Genomic DNA, 20,513 nt, shown 5'->3' with positions numbered 1-20,513 from the left:
TCACTGATTTGGTCACTGCACCAAACTTAGAAGGGCCTGCAGATGGCTGTTTCACCTCTAGCTCAGAAATTGATGTGTTAAAAAGTGGGTGAGAATCTGGGTGTCTTCTGCATTTTGTTCTAGTGAGGCAGCAATTGGGGCTGACAGCAGATGGGGGTCACACCCTGCAGAGAGGATAGTTGGCTACAAGAGGCAAAGAGATGTGTGGTACCAAAAAGTATCACTAAGAGTCTGCTTGACCCATCATTATACATATATATGTATATATGTGATTGCGCCCCTTTCATAGAAAATGGATTGAGTACAGGCGCTTTGGAACTAATATATTTGTGTGTAATCTATTTTTGTTTTTGCTTTCTTAACCATTGCACTCCCGCCTCCAGGTTGTTATCACTTTCCTCTCATTTCTCTGTGCCCGGCTTTTGGATTTGCGAAAGGAAACCAGAGCTGCCCGTGTTATCCAGACAGTTTGGAGGAACTACAGACTCAAAGTGGAGAAAAAACTACTGGAGGTAAATGTTTTCCATTTTATGTTTTGGAGAATTTAGTTTAGGATAACACATACATACTGCGTACTAGAGCCTCTAAATGTTTGATTATGTGTAAATGGAAATGCAGCTGAAAGCTGGCTTTTAAAACAATGTATTATGAGTCAGGTCTCCTCTAGACTACGCAAAGTTGTAGTCTTCGCAAAGACTACGACCATTTCGGAATTCATTCAAGCTTTGGTATTGTGACTATCTTTTGGCTGGGTTGGATCTGTAGCGTGTCATTGAGTCCTATGGGAGGCTTCCAAAATCATACATTGAAGTTTCAAAGCCAGAAAGGTTTTTGCGCTGTTTACAATCGTTAGGAAATTTATCGTTGTTACTCTGAATTTTTTCCAATCGTGCTTTTAACCACACAAAATTCGTGCTTTCATCATTGGGCCCCTAAGTGATAACTGTAACTGAGTAGTCATAGGAAAGGTGATTTTCAGTGCAACCTCTCCCTCATTTAACGGGGTGTCTGTGAGAGGCATAGTATATCCCTGCTGTGGGATCTTTAATTGTATACATTTCTTTTAATGCTTCAACAAAAACCTTTTTTTTTTTTTTTTAAACAGCGGAAGCACAAGGCTGCTCGTGTTATCCAGCGTGCTGTGGTTCAGTTTCTCTCATGCTGCCGGCTGCAGAAAAGAAGTCACTCTGCTGCTGTTATACAGAAATACTTCCGGAGATATCTGGCACAGAGACAGTTGAAAGAATTAAAGGCTCTTAAGCACAAGGAGCTTCAGGATAATGCAACTCTAATCATTCAGGTACTCCATCTTTACTCCATCTGTTCTACAATGGACTATCTAGATAGTTCTATTTAGTGTCTCCTCTGGCTCTGAAAGAACAACCAAGACTGTTATCTGCAATGTTTAATTTTTGACATAATGTGGCAGCATCAGATATATAATTGTATTACTACATTTGTCCTGGGGAACACTATACAAGTGAGGGTGGACTTAACATTTAAGAGGCAATATACACCTACATACACCTTTTGATAAACATGAAAGCACAAACTTGTGTTGAATATGTTGCTTCTCACTGAACATATTTCTCCTTTCACCCTGTAGAGAGGGTCATTTGTTTAATGTGAATTAATAAGCTTTGTATAAACAAACACTAAGCTGCAGCTGGTAGGCTTTAAGTCAGGGGGCTCAAACTCAATTTACCTGGGGGCCGCAGGAGGCAAAGTCAGGATGAGGCTTTCAAGGGATAATGCAAGGCACAGCGGGCGGGAGCTGCTGATTGCGGAAATGACGTTATGCCATCATAACCGTTATTATGGGAAGACGTTCTGTGTGCACAATTAGCTCCTTAGCAGCTAATTGTGCACACAGAACGTCTTCCCATAATAACTGTTATGATGGCATAACGTCATTTCCGCAATCGGCAGCTCCCGCCCGCTGTGCCTTGCATTATCCCTTGAATCGCAATAAAAATCGCGATCCATTCATTGCTTTTGAGAAGGCGTTGGTGCGGGCCACAAAATATTGTACCGAGGGCCGCAAATGGCCCGCGGGCCGCGAGTTTGAGACCCCTGAAGTTAAGGAACAGTTTTATAAGAGGAGTTTATCTATGAACTGGCCATCTGTTTACAAGCTCTGCTATGCAGAGTCAAACTATAGCAAATAATTAAAGTTTTCACCACTATATTCTAAACCTTTTAGACAGTGGTGCAATGAGAGTATGACCACAAAAGTTATACAGACAGATAAAGGTCTTCTGCACTTTGCCCATCTGCAGAGTCAACGTGAAAGTGGTTCCATTTTATTGCTTAGTGCTAGAATTAAAAAAACAACAAAAAAAAAACCCATACCCTATTTGTTCTCTATTGTTCCTTTAATAACTAGCGATTGAAGACATGAATATGCACACTTGTTACTTTTCCTACCAGCCATTGGCAATAATAAATTACAATTTTATTTTTTTTTCCCCTACAGAGATTTTGGAAAGGGTATTCGGCCCGGAGAAGATTCATTATTCTAAGGCACTCTGCTATCTGCATGCAAGCAAGAGTAAGGGCTAAGATAGCTCAGTCATCATACAAGCAGATTCAACAGGCTACAGTAACACTCCAAAGTCACATGCGAGCATGGTTGTTGGGTAAAAAGAAGCGCCAGGAATATCTACATATTAAATCTTCTGTTATCATCATCCAACATGCATTTACGAGATGGAAGAGGCAAAAACAAAAAAGGCATACAGAAGCAGTTTTAATAATACAAAAATGTTATAGGAGATGGAAGGCATGTAAGTCAATGGCTCAGAATATGGCTGCTATTAAAATTCAGTCTGTGTACCGTATGCACAGGGAAAGGCAGAAATTCCTTGATACGAAGTGTAAAATAATAAAGATCCAGTCTTGGTTTAGATGCAAGAAGGATCGGGAAGCATTTTTAATGCAGAAGGAAAGCATCCTAACGCTGCAGAAATACTACAGAGCATACAAACAAGGAAGGCTGGATAGGAAGAAGTTTTTGGAAATGCGCTCTGCAGCCATCTCTATTCAGGCACACTACCGAGGTATGAGAGTTCGACAGCTTTACTACAGGATAAAAGCTGCTTGCGTTCTGCAGTCTTATTGGAGAATGCGTCAGGAAAAGAAGAAATATGATCATGTGAAGCAACTTGTTGTTCTGTTGCAGTCAAATGTCAGAAAGTGTCAGCAGCAGAAGCAGTTTAAGCTCATGAAAAGAGCAGCTTGTGTGATTCAGACCTACTACAGATCCCACAGGGCGACCAAGCAAGCTGTCCATAGGTTTAAGCAAATGCGCCACGCCGCAGTTGTGATTCAGTCTGCTTTCAGAAGAATGCAGGCCAGAAAGGCCAAATTACAAGTAAGAAGTGCAGTCAAAATCCAAGCCCTCTCCCGTTCATATTTCGCAAGAAAAAGGTTTCTAGAAATCAAGAGAGCTTCTATAAAGATTCAATCTGCTTTTAGAATGAGACAGAGGAGGGTACGTTATTGTGCTCTCAGAAAGGCAACATTTTTTGTACAGCAGAAATTCCGTGCAAAGAAACAAATGCAAAAAGAACGAGAAGCATATATTAATATGCAGGTAGCCTGCATTAAAGTGCAGGCTGCTGTACGAGGACATTTTGTGAGAAGAGAAATTCAGTCATGGCATAAAGCTGCCACCATCTTGCAGGCTGAATACAGAATGTGGAGACAGAAGAAGCAGTACAAGTTATTATACAGAGCTGCCATTATCATACAAGAGCATTATCGGGCTCACAAGATGCAAGTTCACCAGAGAGCATACTTTTTGGCAATAAAACAATCTGCTGTAAGACTGCAGGCTGCCTACAGAGGGTACACCGTGCGCAAATCTGTTAAGACTCAGAGACTTGCAGCGTTACACATACAGACTGCTTTCAGATCATACAGAATCAGGAAGAACTATCTGAGAATGAGACAGTCTGTTGTGACAATACAGAGGTGGTACAGGTGTAAGACCTCTGGAAGAAAGGAACAAAAGAAATACTTGGAAATCCAAAGAGCGACTGTGACTGTGCAATCTGCCTATCGTGGCTGGGTAACTAGAAAACAAGTGAAGGTGTGGAACACCGCAGCAATTTGTATACAGTCTGCATTCAGGAGATATGCTGCTCAGAAACAAATAAGAACAATGAAGAAGGCAGCCCTTACCATACAGCAGCGCTACAGGGCTGTGCTTGCTGGCAGGCGAGAGAGAGAAAGATATCTCAAATTGTGTATGAGTGCCAAAAGAGTGCAGGCTATGTGGAGGGGTAGGGCTGTGAGAAAAGATCTAGAGAGGCAGCACAAGTCTGCAGCTCTGATACAGTCCTTTTACAGAATGCATGTCTGCCAGACACAATATAAAGCTATGAGACGGGCTTCCCAGCTGATCCAGAACTTTTACAGGGCCCATAAATTAGGACAATTGCAACAATTTTATTATTTAAGACTGAAAAAATGTGCTACTGTCTTGCAATCTGCCTATAGAGGGTGGAAGGTCCGGAGACAAATGCACAGTTTCCATAAAGCTGCCACCACTATCCAGTCAGCCTTCCGCTCATTCATACTGCATAAACGCTACCATACACTCAGAACTGCCACGCTTACCATACAGAGACATTACAGTGCATTTTTATGTGCCAGGCTACAGAGAACCAAATATGTCCGTGTGAGAAAATCTGTAATTGTCTTGCAGTCGGCTTTCCGAAGTTTCATGGTGAGAAAAAGAATATTGAGAATGCAGCAGTCAGCTATTGTAGTCCAGAGAAATTACAGAGCTTTATTAACTGGAAGAAGGGTACGAAAGCAATACCTGGAATTGCACAGAGCAACCTGCATGCTGCAAGCTGCATGGAGGGGAAGAAAGGTTAGGAGAAACATTAAAGCTATGGATAAGGCAGCAACAGTAATACAGTCACAATACCGAATGATGAGGCAGCGCTGTTACTACAGAGAGCTTAGAGAAGCAGCCAGAGTGGTGCAGCTACGTTATCGGGCTTCTAAAGAGCGGGATAGGAATGTTCATCAATACATGGCTATAAGAAATGCCGCTCTGTGTATCCAGTCAGCCTTCCGAGGCCTGAAAGTGAGAAGGGATCTTAATGCCAAACATGCAGCAGCTGCCTTGATACAAAGACATTATAAGTGCTTTTTGGAAAGAAGAAGATTTGTTCTGCTTAGGAATGCCACTATATTAACTCAGCAACGATTCAGAATGAAGGTTCATGCTGAGCAGATAAGGCAGCAGTATCTTAGACTTAAGAAAGCTGTAGTTGTTTTACAAACTGCCTTCAGAGGCTGGAAAGAAAGAGAGAGAATTAATCACATGCACTATTCAGCCACAGTTATTCAGGCTGCATTTAGAATGCACAAAGCCAAGGACTCCTATCACACCTTAAGGCACGCAGCAATTGTTATACAACAAAGGTACAAGGCAAATATGGCCAGTAAATCTGAAAGGAAGACTTATCTGAAGCAGCGTCAGTCTGCAGTAACTATCCAAGCCACCTTCCGTGGGATGAAGGAGAGGAAGATGCTGAGTATTATGCATAAAGCGGCCTCCACAATCCAAGCCTCCTTTAGAATGCACCAGTGTAGGAGCCAGTACATTAAGGTTCAGTGGGCTGTGCATGTGATTCAGCAAAGGTTTAGAGCAAACAAACTTCGGGACTCTGAGAAATTGCAGTACCATGTGATAAAAAGGGCTGTTCTCTGCATCCAATCTTGCTATCATGGGTTTAAAGTTAGAAAAGATTTGGAGTTCCAGCACAGAATGGCTACAAGAATCCAGTCTGCATATAAAATGCACAGGAGGAGAGTCGTATATAAAAATATGCAGTCAGCTGTAAGCCTTATCCAGACTTGGTACAGGTCCATCGCAACATGCAGGCAAACACGTGCTGAATTTCTGCAACTTCGTAAAGCAACCATATTGATCCAAGCTGCATGCAGAGGAACATTGGTCCGCAGGAACATAAAAGCAATGCACAGTGCTGCAACCTGCATCCAATCTTTCTACAGAATGTACAGTCAGCGCAAATATTACATTATGTATTTGCAGGCTGTCTGTACGATACAGCAGCAATACAGGGCAAAGAAAGCTAGAGATCATTATTTCAATTTCTATCAAAACAGCAGAAAAGCTGCAACTCTATTACAGGCTGGGTTTCGGGGAATGAAAACAAGAATATGGATCCAGCAAATGCATCAAGCAGCTGCCACTATTCAACAGGCCTTTAAGTCATTTAAGGAAAGGAAAAGTTATTTGGAACTTAAAGCTTCCACCATTCTAATCCAAAGGCAGTACCGAGCTTCAGTTTTAGGCAGAGCTGAACGGCAGAAGTTCCTTAAGTGCCGCAGTGCAGCTATATGTATCCAGGCAGCCTACCGAGGCTTGAGGGAAAGAGAGGAACTAAAACTCAGGCACAGAGCAGCAGCACAAATTCAGTCTCTGTTTAGGATGCACAGGCAGCACGTTTCCTATCTAGCAAACAAACAAGCAGCTGTTGTGATCCAGAGACATTACAGGAGATACAGAAGTTGCAAGCTTGAGCATAAGCAATATTTAAAGCTTTGTAATGCAGCCATTATTGTTCAGGCCCTGTACAGAGGGAAGAAAAGCCGTAAGAACTTGAGGGACATGCACAACGCTGCAACAGTAGTGCAGGCTTATTATCGAATGCACAGGCAGAGACAATACTACTTTGCCTTACAACACGCTGTGAGAACTACACAGGTGAGATTTAGAGCAAACCGTGCAAGAGTTGATGCTGTAAAGAAATATGCCACTATCAGAATGGCTGTAAAGCGAATACAGTCAGCATTCCGTGCTAGAAAAGCTGCAAGAGATGCAGAAAAGGACTCTGCTGCAATAGTGATCCAGGCTCAATGGAAAATGCACACAGTTAGGCGGGAATATGTTAAAATGACGGAAGCAGCTGTAGTCATTCAAGCAGTATTCAGAGGACACAGGACCAGGAAGATGCTAAAAGCAATGGAGGTGTCTGCTTGTCTCATACAGGCATGGTACAGATCTTGCCGCCTCACTCGGCTACAAAGAGCTCAGTATTTATCCATTAGGAGTGCTGCTATTACTATTCAGTCTGCTTTCAGGGGCATGCTTGCTCGCAGGGTGGCAGAAAGGGAGCAAGCTGCAAGTAAAGTACGGTCTTTCCTTGTTATGACTCCATATCGCAAGAGGTTTCTGAGGCTCAGAGCAGCTGCAATTGTGTTGCAGTCCCATTACAGAATGCAAAGGATAAAGCGTGCATATGAGATGCAACGAGAGACTGCACTGATCTTGCATCGTTGCTCTAAAACCCATGTCCCTATGAAATATCAAAAGGAAAATGAATTAGAGAATGGAACACACACCAACATTCAGGCATATGGAACAATGTTCAGCAGTGTGAATTATGTTGTGATAAAAATTCAGGTGAGTGCTTTCTCTATCTATCCTAGAAAACGAGGCCAACACTTAAGGGCAGATTTCTCAAAATGTTTAGATTTTTATACATAAAAACTCACCCACTTTCTATTTGTTCCTATTGGATTTTTTAGAAGTGTAGTTATCAGTGGGTGAAAGCTAGAGTTCATCATTTGATGCGCATATAAAAATCCCATAGGAATTAACAGTTGGTGCATTTTTCTGTGTTGAGCTCTGAAACTTTGCATTCTCTCGCGTTTTTGTGCGTATATCGGCTACATGTGCCTGCACCCGAGCTTATCCTATTCATTCGGGTGCAGGCACAAGTAGCAGGCGTAGGGCTGAATTTTCGGCAAGCGTTTTTCCGCTTGCCGAAAAAATCAGCCCTACGCTGCATGTGGTATCAGCCTTAAATAATGATGCTATGTTGTACAAAACTGGTATTAAAACAGAGCCTCTGCTTTGAAGGGGGTAGATAATGCACGTTGTTTGTTTATACCTGGGACACATTGTTTCCCTTTTTAATTTAAATGCTGTATGCTTAATAACTGGCAGGCCCAGTGGCGTGGATACATTCAGAGAAGAAAGTTTGTGCAATATAAATCTGCTGCCTTACTTATCCAACAAAGATACCGTGCATACCGCTTACAGAAATCACAGCACCGCCAGAAACTCCAGGTAGGTGCCATTACTCTGCGAGTCTGAGACTAATACTGTACTGTACTATATGTTTCATTATCCATCAAGGTCTGAATTATGGGAAAGCCATCTCCCATAGACTTTATTTTAACCAAATAATTAAAATCTTTAAAAAATGATTTCCTTTTTCTCTAATAATAAAATAGAACCTAGTACTTGCTCCCAAACAAGATATAATTAATCCATATTGGAAGCAAAACAATCCTATTGAAGTTTTATAATGTTTATAAGATTTTTTTTTTAGTAGACTTATGTGCGTAAGTTGCGTGAAAATTTGTGTCGTGGTCATACGAAAATGTTGTGGTTGCAAATTGAAAGTTACGAAATTTTTGTGTCCGAACGATCGGAAACGGCGCGAAAACCTTTCTGACTTTGAAACTTCAATGTATGATTTTGGAAGCCTTCCATAGGACTCAATGGCACTCTGCAGCTCCAACCTGACCAAAAGGATAGATACCAAAGCTTGAATAAATTACGAGAATTCATGGTGCTCTCAGGGAGAACCCTCAATTGCCCATCTTTGCTTTTCCTTAAAAAATTATTGGAAACACCCTGCTTATAACAGGCAAAATTATACACCTGCCTGAGACTTTAATCTTGGCCTCGCTCAGCCCACTGTCTACGGTAAAAAAAAAAAAAAAAAAAAACTATGGGAATGTTGGAGCCCAGTCACCACCAGCACATCCAAACCAGCTGCTCAGTGTCTTGGGGACTGATAATGTGCCATCAGTCTGTAGCCTGCTTATAAATGATCAGTAGAGACAGCTATACAAGTTCTTGTTTGGTCCTGCTGGAATTGGGGTGCTATGATCCCTCCATAAGATGGATTACAAAAAGGAATTGCTATTCAGCCTATTGAAGGAATCCTGCTGTTCTTTTAGTAGGAGCACGTCAGTATCAACTGATAAGTGTTACATTTAATTTTTGTAACTTTTTAGGAACAGAAAGCAGCAATAGTCATACAAGCAGCATATCGAGGCTTCAAGATTCGCAAGCACTTTGTCAGACTGAAACAGGCCGTAGTGACCCTTCAAATGCACTTCCGAGCAGTAAAGACAGGGAGATATGAGAGAATTCGCTACACGCAGTCAAGGAATGCTGTCATCAAGCTCCAAGCCTGCGCAAGGGGCTGGCTGGTCCGGAAAGAGGTGATGCACATTAAACAATTTTTTCTTGTTTTTTTTTCTATTTTTATTATTTATACATTAAACATCAGCTCCTTGGTATTTATCCTATTGCCTTTATGTAAAGCAGCACCAAAACACTGCTACACATCATATAACCTGAAACCATTTTGGTGTGGGATTAGATTTGACTTAAGCGTTAATATGTATCTTATCTTATGATGAACAATATCTAATTTAATGCAAAGTTAATGTTACATCAGCCTTTCCCAGTGCCAGCATTGCTTCATGGTTTTTTTCTGTGCAGAATCGAATGCAACGACTTATGAAAATTGCTTATACTTTGCACATTCATCTCTGTGCTATAAAAATTCAGAGAAGATTCAAAGCTCACCTTGCCCTTAAACGTGCAGAAAAACACGTTAGCAATATCATCTTTATACAGGTAATGCCAGATATTCTGTATGTTTATTTCTATAAAAATGTATGCTTGTATAATTAGCAGCTTTATTTGCCTCCGGCTAGTGCAGCAGCTTCCAGAAGAAAAGTGATATGTTTCAATGTTTATGTTTCTTCCCTTTCTCATTTTATAACAGTATGTGTGCTATCCCTGGTGGTCTCAGTTTCCCCAAGGAATTGTGGAGAAAAGTAGACTTTCTCAATAAGCCTATTTCTCTGATTTTTGTGAGGATCAAAGGGCTTTCTTCAGGAGCAAACATTTTTAATCTTATAGGCTTCAGTCTCCTTTGTCTAATACCAGGAGAGGCCATAGAAAGGAATGGTTGGAGAAGTGATTTACCGGTCTTGTTTTTAAATCTGAGTTTAGATTTATAACCAAAGTACTACAATGAGTTTTGGAACACTTTTATTCCAGTTGACTTATTAATGATGATGAGGTTTGTTTGCAGGTAATTCACATATGTACTACACAGAGCAGCAGTAGGGCACGCGTGACATCTTTGTAGCTGGTCTAGACAATTTTGTTATTTTTAGACTGTGGAGATGAATTAATGGTTATGAATTTGCATTAACAATTTCCCTTGCTCTATACACATTCAGTGAAACTTTGGCCCCCACCCCAAACCTGTTATTTGCACAATAAAAGAATTAAAAATGAATAAAATATTTGCAATGCTTTTCCCTGCTACAAAGAATGTTTTATATATTTAAAGCCAGTGAAGCAAACTCATAATGTACTATTAACCTTGTTCTAGTAAAAATTGTATTTTCATATATATGAGCAACTATGCTGCTTTGGGTGGAGGTCCCCTTTTAGGGAGTGACCAAGAAGAATCTTCTAGTCTTAAGTTATCATCTAATAAGTAAATTACCCCATGTGGCTCTCGCACATATAGTGGCAAACAAGTTTTCAGCAAAGTATTTCATCTGCCCAGTTCATGTCACACTAACAGGATTGTGCTGATATAAATATTTAAATAGAATGTTCTATTCTAGAACAGTTATCCCCAACAAGTGGTTCGTGAACAACGTGTTGCTCCCAGTGGCCTCTAAGCAGGTGCTTATTTTTGAATTCCTGGTTTGGAGGCAAGCTTTGGTTGCATAAAAACACTTATACTGCCAAACAGAGCCTCATTTAGGCTGCCACAAAGGAGCTACCAAATAGCCAATCACAGCCCCTATTTGGCACCCTCATGAACATTTTTTTTTGAGTGTGACTCATGGGTAAAAAAAAAGGTTGGGCATCCCTGTTCTAGTATATATAGAAGGACTTTGGCCAAGTCCATTTTTTTGAAGACCTTTTCCTGCTTATCTACACACAACAGTATTCTCTACAGCTGCCCAGTACCCTCTTTACTTCCTTACCAAATCTGTTGCTTTTCACCTTGCCTCCTCACTACCACGGCTGCTTTGTCTTCCACCCATTGAATAGGAACTTATTACAAATGCCATCCTTTTACTCTTGCAGATGTGGTATCGCGCTAAACTGCAACGCAGATATTATCTCCATTATCGCCAGAAGATAGTCACTCTGCAGCGTGCAATTCGTGCTTGGTTACAACTTCGAAACAATGCGGCCTGTAAGATCCAGAGAAGCATGCGAGATTACCTGCAACGCAGACGGCAAGCCAGAGCAGTCAGTGGAATTGTCAAATTTCAGGTAAACTGAACACAACCAACTCCATATAACTGAAGTGAGTGGCAGAAATTTGATATACACTGTGGTACCCAGTGACTGGGATAGCTCTTGTTCAGTGTGTGTGTTTAGAGCATAAGTGGTGATACACTGATCTGTGTAATATCTGCACAAGCTTGTGCCTCGCTTACACATAATGGAGCTGGTGCAAATAAACTATTTCTATGCTAAAACATTTTTCTGCAAGCCTTAATTTTTTTTCTCCTATTTTGCCCAAAGATGTAACCTTTTTAGTGTCTTAGGGGTATATTTATCATGCTGTGTAAAAAGTGGAGTAAAACATCACTGGTGATGTTTATAGCAGCCAATCAGATGCTTTGCTTTGATTTTCTAACTGTTGAAATCTAATTGCTGATTGGTTGCCCTGGGCAACATCACAGGTAATGCTTCACTCAACTTTTTACACAGCATGATAAATATACCCCTTAGTGTCTTTGTATGGACTTGATGGACCTATGTCTTTTTCAACCCAACTTACTATGTTACTATGTATCACAATGTGTATAGGCCACTCAGCCTTCTTTTACTGTTACAGCTATCAATGAAAATGTTATATATTGAACATTACACTTTCCAATTGTGCTCACACTGTATATCCAAATTGTCACTGTGTACTGTTTGATCTCCCATGTTTGTTCTATGCTTTTGCAGGCTCTGTGGAGGGGATACATTTGTAGGAAGGCTCGGGACACAAAGGCAGTAAGAGTTTTACGGAAGCGTTTGCAAAGAGTCAGCCAGGATGTTAAAGAGGAGGATAAACTCTGCAACCGGACAGTGGTCGCACTTGACTATCTCTTGTCATCCAAACACCTTTCGTTCATCCTTGCAGCTCTACAGCATCTCGGTTAGAACCTTATTCCTTGTTTCTTTATAGATTTTTTTATTAGGCCTGTGTTGCTTTGCTTCATCATGTGATATATCACTTGTTTGTTGAAGCTCTAGATATCCACATGTCTTTTTCTTCACCTTGCAGAAGTTGCCACCAGGCTGTCGGCTGTGTGCTGTGAGAATATGGCTCAGAGCGGTGCCGTGAAAACCATATTTGTCCTGATACGCAGCTGTAATCGAAGCATTCCCTGTATGGAGGTGATCAAACTATCTGTCATGGTCCTACTCAACCTGTCCAAGGTAAACCATAGTACTGCTCAGTATGCTCAGGTGTTCTTTTTCTGGCATATGGGTAACCCCAATGTGTTGCTAATGCAGGGGCTACAGGTATCACAGCTGAAATGTGAGTGCAGGTAGCAGCACAAATGCAAGATGTTGTACAACAGCTTAGTCTTTTATGGGAATGTGTCCCTATCCCTTTTTAAAGGAGAAGGAAAGTCATTCCAAGTCATTAAAATCTCTTGCCTTCTACCTCGGGCTGCGAATAAGCCACATGCACAGTAGAGTGAAAAGCTAAACTTTAACAAAAAAAAGCCAGAGGATCGCTCCCTCACAGCAACCCCGGGCTGGTGCAGTTTTCTTCTAACAGGAGCACCAACCCAGGATATTAGGTAAACGATTACAATCACTGGGGTAACCTAACATTTTGGCACCTCCCAGTGATTTTACCTTTCCTTCTCCTTTAAAAATCTACCACCCTGCCTGTGCATCTTCAGCCATCACTGCTGCAGCTGCAAATATGTTGGGCCTTTACCCCCTTCAAGCCCAACATTACTGCTAGAACAGCCATTAATGAATTGGTGTTTGCATTCCAAGACAAGCGAGTAACGCAGGGCTGTAGTAACATTGTGAGAGGAGTGCCAGGAAGCCTCTTAAGGTGATGGTGACATGCAAAACCTGGACTTTGCCAGTGCCGCTTTATAGAAAGATTCAGCAACACCAAATCTTCCCTCATGTTTGTAAGCTTCATATTGAACATTGCGTCTGTTTTTGCTTCCAGTATGAGAGAACTGTGCAAGCTGTATATGAAGTTGAGAACTCTGTGGATATCCTGCTGGATCTGATGCAGATATTCCGAGAGAAAGCTGGGGACAAAGTATCAGACAAAGGAGGCAGCATTTTCACCAAGACCTGCTGCCTGATGGCCATTTTTGCACTTCATTCTCAAAGGGCTAAGGTAGGTAACAGCATACACAATATTATAAGCCAACACCCAGGGGTTATTAGTAACTCCAGCTGTGTCTTCCAGGCAAATGGATTCATCTATATTACAGCTTCAGATAATTACCTGTGTGTGTGTGTTTATGTGTGTAGAATGCCCTTCTGTTTGGTATTCTGCTTTTCAGTTTTGATTCTGACACCTATTCCACAGATTCTTAGACTGGAACAGTGATCCTAGCAACCAGCTTAGCAAATTCAAAAACAGTCACTTTTAATATACAGAAATTCTCTTTCTATAAAGTGTCAGTTGGAAAGAATTAGAGCTGGGAGGATTCAGAAAATACCTGTGTATGACCCACACCTATTGGTTTGATAGTTTATTAGCCAGATAGGTTTTATGTGAGATTTCATTTAAATAATTGTGTTAAGGTTCCATTTGCTTTATTTTCAAACCATTTTTTGAAGTTATTTATCATTATCAGCAGCCCCTCCATCCTTCCTAGAATTCTGCAGAGCTCAGCAGTAGGGACAAATGTTATTTCTCAATGAAATAGAAATACATTGACTGTAGCATGTAGATGCAGGAGCAAAACACTCAAACCAACTTTATCTTATCCCACTTTACAATACAGCCTATGGAGATCAGATTTTGTAGGATCCTACAAAATCTAATGCTGTTGCAAGCTGTTGCATTGAGGATCAGATTAAATCTGATGAGCGATACTATAGTATAGTATGTTATAAAATATCATATTCCTAGTAACTTTTCATTTGGTCTTCATTATTTATTTCATATAGTTTATTTGCCTTCCTTTACAAACAGTTTCCAACTTTTAAATGAGGGTCACTGACTCCAGCTGCCAACTTAAAACTGGACAGCTGCTGAACAAAAAGTGAACTAAAAAAAAACCCAAAAAAAACTACGAATAATAAAAAATGAAGACCAATTGTAATTGTCTTAGCACTCTACATCATACTAAAAGTTTTTGAAGGGGAACAACCACCTCTAAACGTTCTGGAGTCCAACTGAAAAAATCTAATGTGGGGTGATTTAATACTCATTGCTTCTTCTGTAACTGTTACAGTGCGTTTCTTCACTGCATTCTCTTGTTGTAATTACAGTGTTATTCCTAATGGCACACTGTGCCCCTTGGGTGTTATGCTTAGAAACCCATTTTAATTATAGAAATTTATAGAAACGGTTAAACAATTTTTCATTCATTTGTTTTGAGGCGTTACATTTCCATTAAATGATACAGATTGCTCTTTTATGCACTTCTGCGAATTACCTTTTTTTTTATTTAATATTTCTTACACTGCTAATATATAATGAAATTGTAACAACAGCGCCAGCTGCTGGTCAGCTCTGCCAACCAAGCTATATTTTGCAGTGTAGAAAATGCTAATATCTAAAAATTACATTCAAGTGTAGGCAATAATGAATATTACATGGTGCTGGTTTCACACTGGGCTAAAAAATGACTCCTTTATTGGAGCCCCCCATATATCTGCTAATGCCACTGTACTGTTTCATATGAGTAGTGGCTGTATAGCCAATAACAACCTTGTCACACAAGCAGACAGGCTTCAGTTCCCTATCAAGTCACCCTAGTTGCTGATTGGTTCCTATCCTACAGTGCAGTGTGCTTCTGACTCCCCTGCACAGCCTGGGAATGGAGGCAGCAGTAAGTGGAACAAACGGGTGGGACTAGTGGGGTTTTTGGAGAACCTTTCAATGAACCAAACGGAAACACAATTTTTTTTTTTCTTTTGTAGCACAATGCTTCTATATTTAGAGGAGTATAATGCACTGGCACATTCTTATTTTTTACACAATATGTTTCGTTTATGGCTTCAAATGGAAAGTTTTTGTTGTTCACTGTAGGAAATTCGTGCTATTCCAAAAGCTATGGACCGATTATGCAGCATTTACAGGTTGACCTCTCGTAAGCACAAGATGGATGCACAGCGAAGTATATGTAGGCAGCGCATGTCCACTGATGCTAGTCTGTCTATTCAAGCCACACCAGTGCGCACCAGAGTTGTGTCAAGGTAAGATGCTTAACTGTTTGCTATATATTTGATTGCTATTTAGGCGCACATCCATGTGCTGTTAAGCATTGTTGGAAAAAAGAAAAAAAAAATTTTAGGTGCTTCTATACCCCTGTAATGTCAAATGGGTTATGTAGGGTAAACCATCCATTACCCTTAAAGGGCTTTCTGCACCCACAAACTGATTTTGCATACTTGTTAGTATACATTTATTACACAGTTTTACTGGTTAGACTGTAATTCCAATAGAAAGCAGTGTTTATACCTTTCTGTTCTCTGGGTCTGACTCGTAAAACAGAGTTGCAGGGATCACAATCAGGTGCAAAGAATGTAAACAGAAACTGGATTTTAATAGCAATTAATTTAATTTAACTTTAACTAGCAATTAAATTAACTTATATGGGGAAACCTGCTTGTTTCTACTCATTTTGGTTTAATGTACATTGCTCAGTTGTACATGTTACCAGTTTTCGCTTATTAATGGTAACGTTCTTTTGCAGAATAAAGCCTGACTGGGTCCTGAGGAAAGACAACATGAGAGAAATAGTAGATCCCCTCAAAGCAATCCGGTTGGTGATGAATACCCTTGGTATACCCAGCTGATCCTGATATGGCTCGAATACTAAAGAATCCATAATGGACTTTGTTTTAATACCCAATGCTACTTGTTTAAAGAATATTCTAAGTTTTTACAATAATGTTTTGTTTTTAATTAACAAGAATATTGTGAATGAAAGATGGAATCATCTCAGAATTGTACTATTTGTATTTAACCACAGAAGCCCTTTTTTCTTTGTAAAGATTTTGCCAGCAGACTGTCAGTGTGTAAATACTCCAAATGTAAATAGTCCTGTAAAGATGAAGCTGAGTCTGCTGACATTGTACAATAAAGTACAACGCTTGGAACCTTGCGTAGCTTTCATTTGTCCACACAAACAATGGAAAGGAGCATTGTATCTCACAAGTGAGCATTCTATGGTGATCCCTTGTATGCCTATTTATAAACATGTCGCTTATGTCAAATGTGTTAGATTGGTGAGTTTCCCTTTAGTGCACAAGCCCTGGCACACCTATTTTTAAAAGTTTTCAGCCAGAGTTAGACTAGAATTTACATCCTTTTTCAACACTCTATGAAGTCCCTTGAAAAACGCAATGGAACCAAGACTCATAAATGTTAAACACTTGAAAAGAAATATGAAAACGAAATCTGAAATTGAAAGGAATGTCATTCTATTTCAGGTTCCTATGAGCACAATCAAATCAGCAGTCCACTGATATAAAGAGCAGCTCATTATGCAGAGGGATTCTCAGTGGGCAGGTCATTGAGATAATCTATAGAAAATATTGCAGAGGTCTGGTCTCATGAAGTATTATGTATGTTAACACTAACAAAACTCTTATGGTGATGCCATACCTAGGCCTGGAAATCTACAATAACAATGTTTAAGCTACGTATCAACAGCACCTTTCATGAAAACGCACAAAGATCAAATTATCCTTCGTACACGTGGAGCGGTCAGGCTAGCCAGCCCCCCCATACCAAAAATTGTACAAAGGTTTTGTAAGTACATGTATTGGCAGCTTAAGGCATGCATTTTGTTATAAATGGAGCAGAGAGATGCCTAAACTATACAGGGGAGGATAGATTACTCCCATTCAAGTTTCTTCAAGGGACACTCCTCCTGTGTTAAATATTAACCCAACATACCTAGATGTTGGCACCCAACAGAATATCAGTGGCCATGTTCTTTAACCTGGTTTGGGAATGTCCGGTGACTTACAGACAGGAAAGTGTCTGAATTCCGATTATAATTGATGGCCATACCCTTTGCCTTCTACCCATCACCTATTCTACTTGGATCCTTACCTAGCACTGCCATGAGAAACCTGAATACTCTTACTGCTCCTATTATTTAATGGAAGAAATGCAATGGACATTTAATACAGCTTCATTAACTGAATCTTGTACAGAACTGGTGGAATAAGTGTCACCTCCAAGTACACTGACATGTGAACACAATGGATTCTGGGGGAAAACAGGCCATAGCAACAGAACGTACCATTCTCCAGCATATCTAGTTTGTTCTCAGTGAATGAGAAATGGGACTTCCTTTGAATGGAGTCCATTAGAGGCACAAGGCAGTTACTCCCTGAATATTCTTATTGTTCTCGATTCATTAAGTATAACACACACCTATCATTCTCCCTACATCTATGCCCATTTTTTACTCATAGATCCAACATATTCTGCAGCTCCATCATTCACATCACTCCCTGCCCCAGAAGAGCTTACAGTATAAGGTCCCTATTTCATTCACACTATGGTCAATTTTATCTTGAACCAGTTAACCTGACTGTGTGATTTGGAGTGTGGGAGGAAAACTGCAGACACAATATACAAACTGCTTGCAGATAGTGCTCGAGCTTGACTAAAACCTAGGGACCCCAGCTGTGCTAACTATTGAGCCACCATGCTGCCCTATGTTTATGCTTTCCACAAGCATTGTGACCATGAGAGATAATATACCTGGTACTGCAGAAAGGGGATTTTTTTTTTTTTTGTTGTTAAAAAGACCCTTCCACCAACCTGGGCAATGCTGAGTAAGCACAGGACGAAAAAAAACATGTACAGAGTTTTCCTTCAGCAAAAACCCCACCCAGAGCAATCAGTAGAGCCACAGATATAGGCTGCTTAATTTTTTGGCAAATTGTTTTCTTTACAGAATTTTCACTAAAAGTGTGTTTGTTATAAACCCCGCCTGGGGCTTCACAAATCTCATTAAGCAAAACAGCCTGTGTAAAGGAGTGAGAAGCCACCCACGTAGGATTAACGGAGTGCCCCTATACTACATATACAAATAAATAGCAAAGCCAAGATGGTAACATGGAAACATCCTCAGCCTCCCCTACATTCTATTCGCCCCCATGTCTCCAACTAACATGGGGCTTTTCTTCTTGCTTCCACCTATAGTAGCAATAATGTCCTCTTCCTGTGATGGGGATAATTCCTCCACTTGTGTAATCAGCTGACAAAACACAAGCCATGAGAGAAAGGAGCAGCACTAAAGGTTAAGACTTTTATTCAGTATTTGAAAGGAAGACATCACAGTTACAAATACTTTACAATATAAAAATTCTTTATAGAAATTAGAGTTCTGTTATTAGACTCCAGGGGGCAAATTGTAAAGTTCATTTTCCATATTTATTCATGGAATCACTTCGGTCGGCAGCACAGTTGCATGCAAAGAAAGAAAGGGAGGAAAACAGCATATTTATCTATGTAATCATATATCTGGTGGTGTTTATGAGCCATTAGCACTGAGCATTAAGTGTTTCAGTGTGGTGGCTTAATTGTGCGTAGGGGCAGTCTGATGAGATTGTACTGCGGTCCCAATAGAGTAGAAGGGGGAATGGTGTGGTGCCTGTTAACCCCTGCATTTCCATTTGGTGCCACCACACAGGAACAGAGACACCCACATGCAAGAGCCCTAAAACAACCACATTTGAGAATTCCTCAGCAAGTCCAGTTGCTTTAGACTTCCCACTACTAGATACAGCATTACTTTATTTCTGATTATATGCAGACTCAGTGAACCCACTGGTGGCCATTTATGAAGAGATCCCAAAGGAAATAGTGGACATCCCCCACTTACAATTATTACTGAAAGAGATATTCAGGTGAATGAATCCAATATCTATCTGTAGTGTGTCAGTCTGCTCGCCATGTTGCCTTGGGCAAGCCCTCCATACGGGGCCACCAGTAAATAAGAGTTACACAGTGAATCTTACAGACAGAATGGAGGGAAAAGTGCTGTAGCTTTCTGTCTGCTAATTTCATTAAATGCAATACCCCCATTTACCATACTTTTAAATGCCCATAAAATAAATGAACTAAAATCCGAAACAGTATAAAAATAGCACTTTACAGAACAAATGACATCATAATCAAACAGTTCCAAAATTTCTCCACAAAATAAGCTTTTCCAGTAAGTGTATTTAATGCTAAATATATTCAGTTATACATTCTGTAAGAAAGAATTGGGAAGGATTTACTATAAAACAGCTGGCAAACTCAAAAACTAGGGTTTTCTGTTTTACACCCAGGCCAACACTTAGGGGCAGATTTATCAGAATGTGAGTAGAGATCACCACAAAAAAAATTCACCAACTTTCTATTCATTCCTATGGGATTTTTAGAAGCGTAGTTATCAGTGGGTGAAAGTTATAGCTCACCATCCCATAGGAATGAATAGAAAGTGAATGAATTCTTCTGTGGTGAGCTCTGATCTCACATTCTGATAAATCTGCCCCTTAGCTTTGTACATTTAGTTATTGATACCAAACAGGCTGTAAACATTAACAAATAAAGTGTTGTGCAGTCATACACAACAGAACAATACTAAAGGCAAGCATATACACATATGTCAGGGAGATATTCCCCCCCAGCTCTTGCTGGACTACATCCCCCAACACACACTGGCAGCAAAGGCTGGGAGATAGCAGTCAGAGATACAGATTACATAGCACACAGAGTACTTGTGGTGACAAAGCTTTCATTAAGCAAATAGTAAAACTAAACCACTAAATCATCATAATTGGTCCCAGGTGCCTATGGCAATACCACTATTTATTGTGCCTTTTCTGCCCTGTATAGGCTTATGGGTAAGGCTGATGACACAGGGCTGATTGTGGGCCTGCAGAAAAATGCAGACTGATAATCAGCCCCTACGCTGGCCCCAACCTCCTGCCTTGCCTGCACCTGGAAGCATTGTCTTTTGCATGGGTGCAGGCAGATGTGGCAAGTATGGGCTCAGAAGTACAAATACTTGCTTTTGTTTGCCAATATCTGTCGCGTGTGCCTGCATTCAAGCCAAACACAATGGTTTCGGGTGCAGGCAAGGTATGAGGCTAATACCAGTGGAGGGCCTGATTCTTGGCCTGCGAAAAATCAGCCCCACGTGGCAAGTGTAAAAAATCAGAGACACTTCTAAAT

The 20,513-nt window shown here is 40.5% G+C and overlaps 1 protein-coding gene across 1 annotated transcript in view; it reads left to right on the top strand.

Moving 5' to 3' along the window:
- The window catches only part of aspm (abnormal spindle microtubule assembly), a 31,811-nt gene extending 15,385 nt beyond the window's left edge, over positions 1-16,426 (top strand). Inside the window, exons 17-28 of the mRNA XM_002932178.4 lie at positions 384-512; positions 1,106-1,300; positions 2,477-7,450; positions 7,997-8,119; positions 9,079-9,288; positions 9,572-9,709; positions 11,192-11,383; positions 12,071-12,263; positions 12,393-12,547; positions 13,308-13,484; positions 15,354-15,520; positions 16,021-16,426. Coding sequence (XP_002932224.3) covers positions 384-512; positions 1,106-1,300; positions 2,477-7,450; positions 7,997-8,119; positions 9,079-9,288; positions 9,572-9,709; positions 11,192-11,383; positions 12,071-12,263; positions 12,393-12,547; positions 13,308-13,484; positions 15,354-15,520; positions 16,021-16,123 — 6,756 coding nt within the window. The 3' untranslated portion in view covers positions 16,124-16,426. The remainder of the gene's footprint in view (positions 1-383; positions 513-1,105; positions 1,301-2,476; positions 7,451-7,996; positions 8,120-9,078; positions 9,289-9,571; positions 9,710-11,191; positions 11,384-12,070; positions 12,264-12,392; positions 12,548-13,307; positions 13,485-15,353; positions 15,521-16,020) is intronic.
- Positions 16,427-20,513: the final 4,087 nt, after the last annotated feature.

This window comes from Xenopus tropicalis, chromosome 4 (assembly GCF_000004195.4).
Source record: "Xenopus tropicalis strain Nigerian chromosome 4, UCB_Xtro_10.0, whole genome shotgun sequence".
NCBI lineage: Eukaryota > Metazoa > Chordata > Amphibia > Anura > Pipidae > Xenopus > Xenopus tropicalis.
The sequence above is the reverse complement of the archived record's forward strand: the minus strand, read 5'-3'. Positions and strand labels throughout refer to the sequence as shown.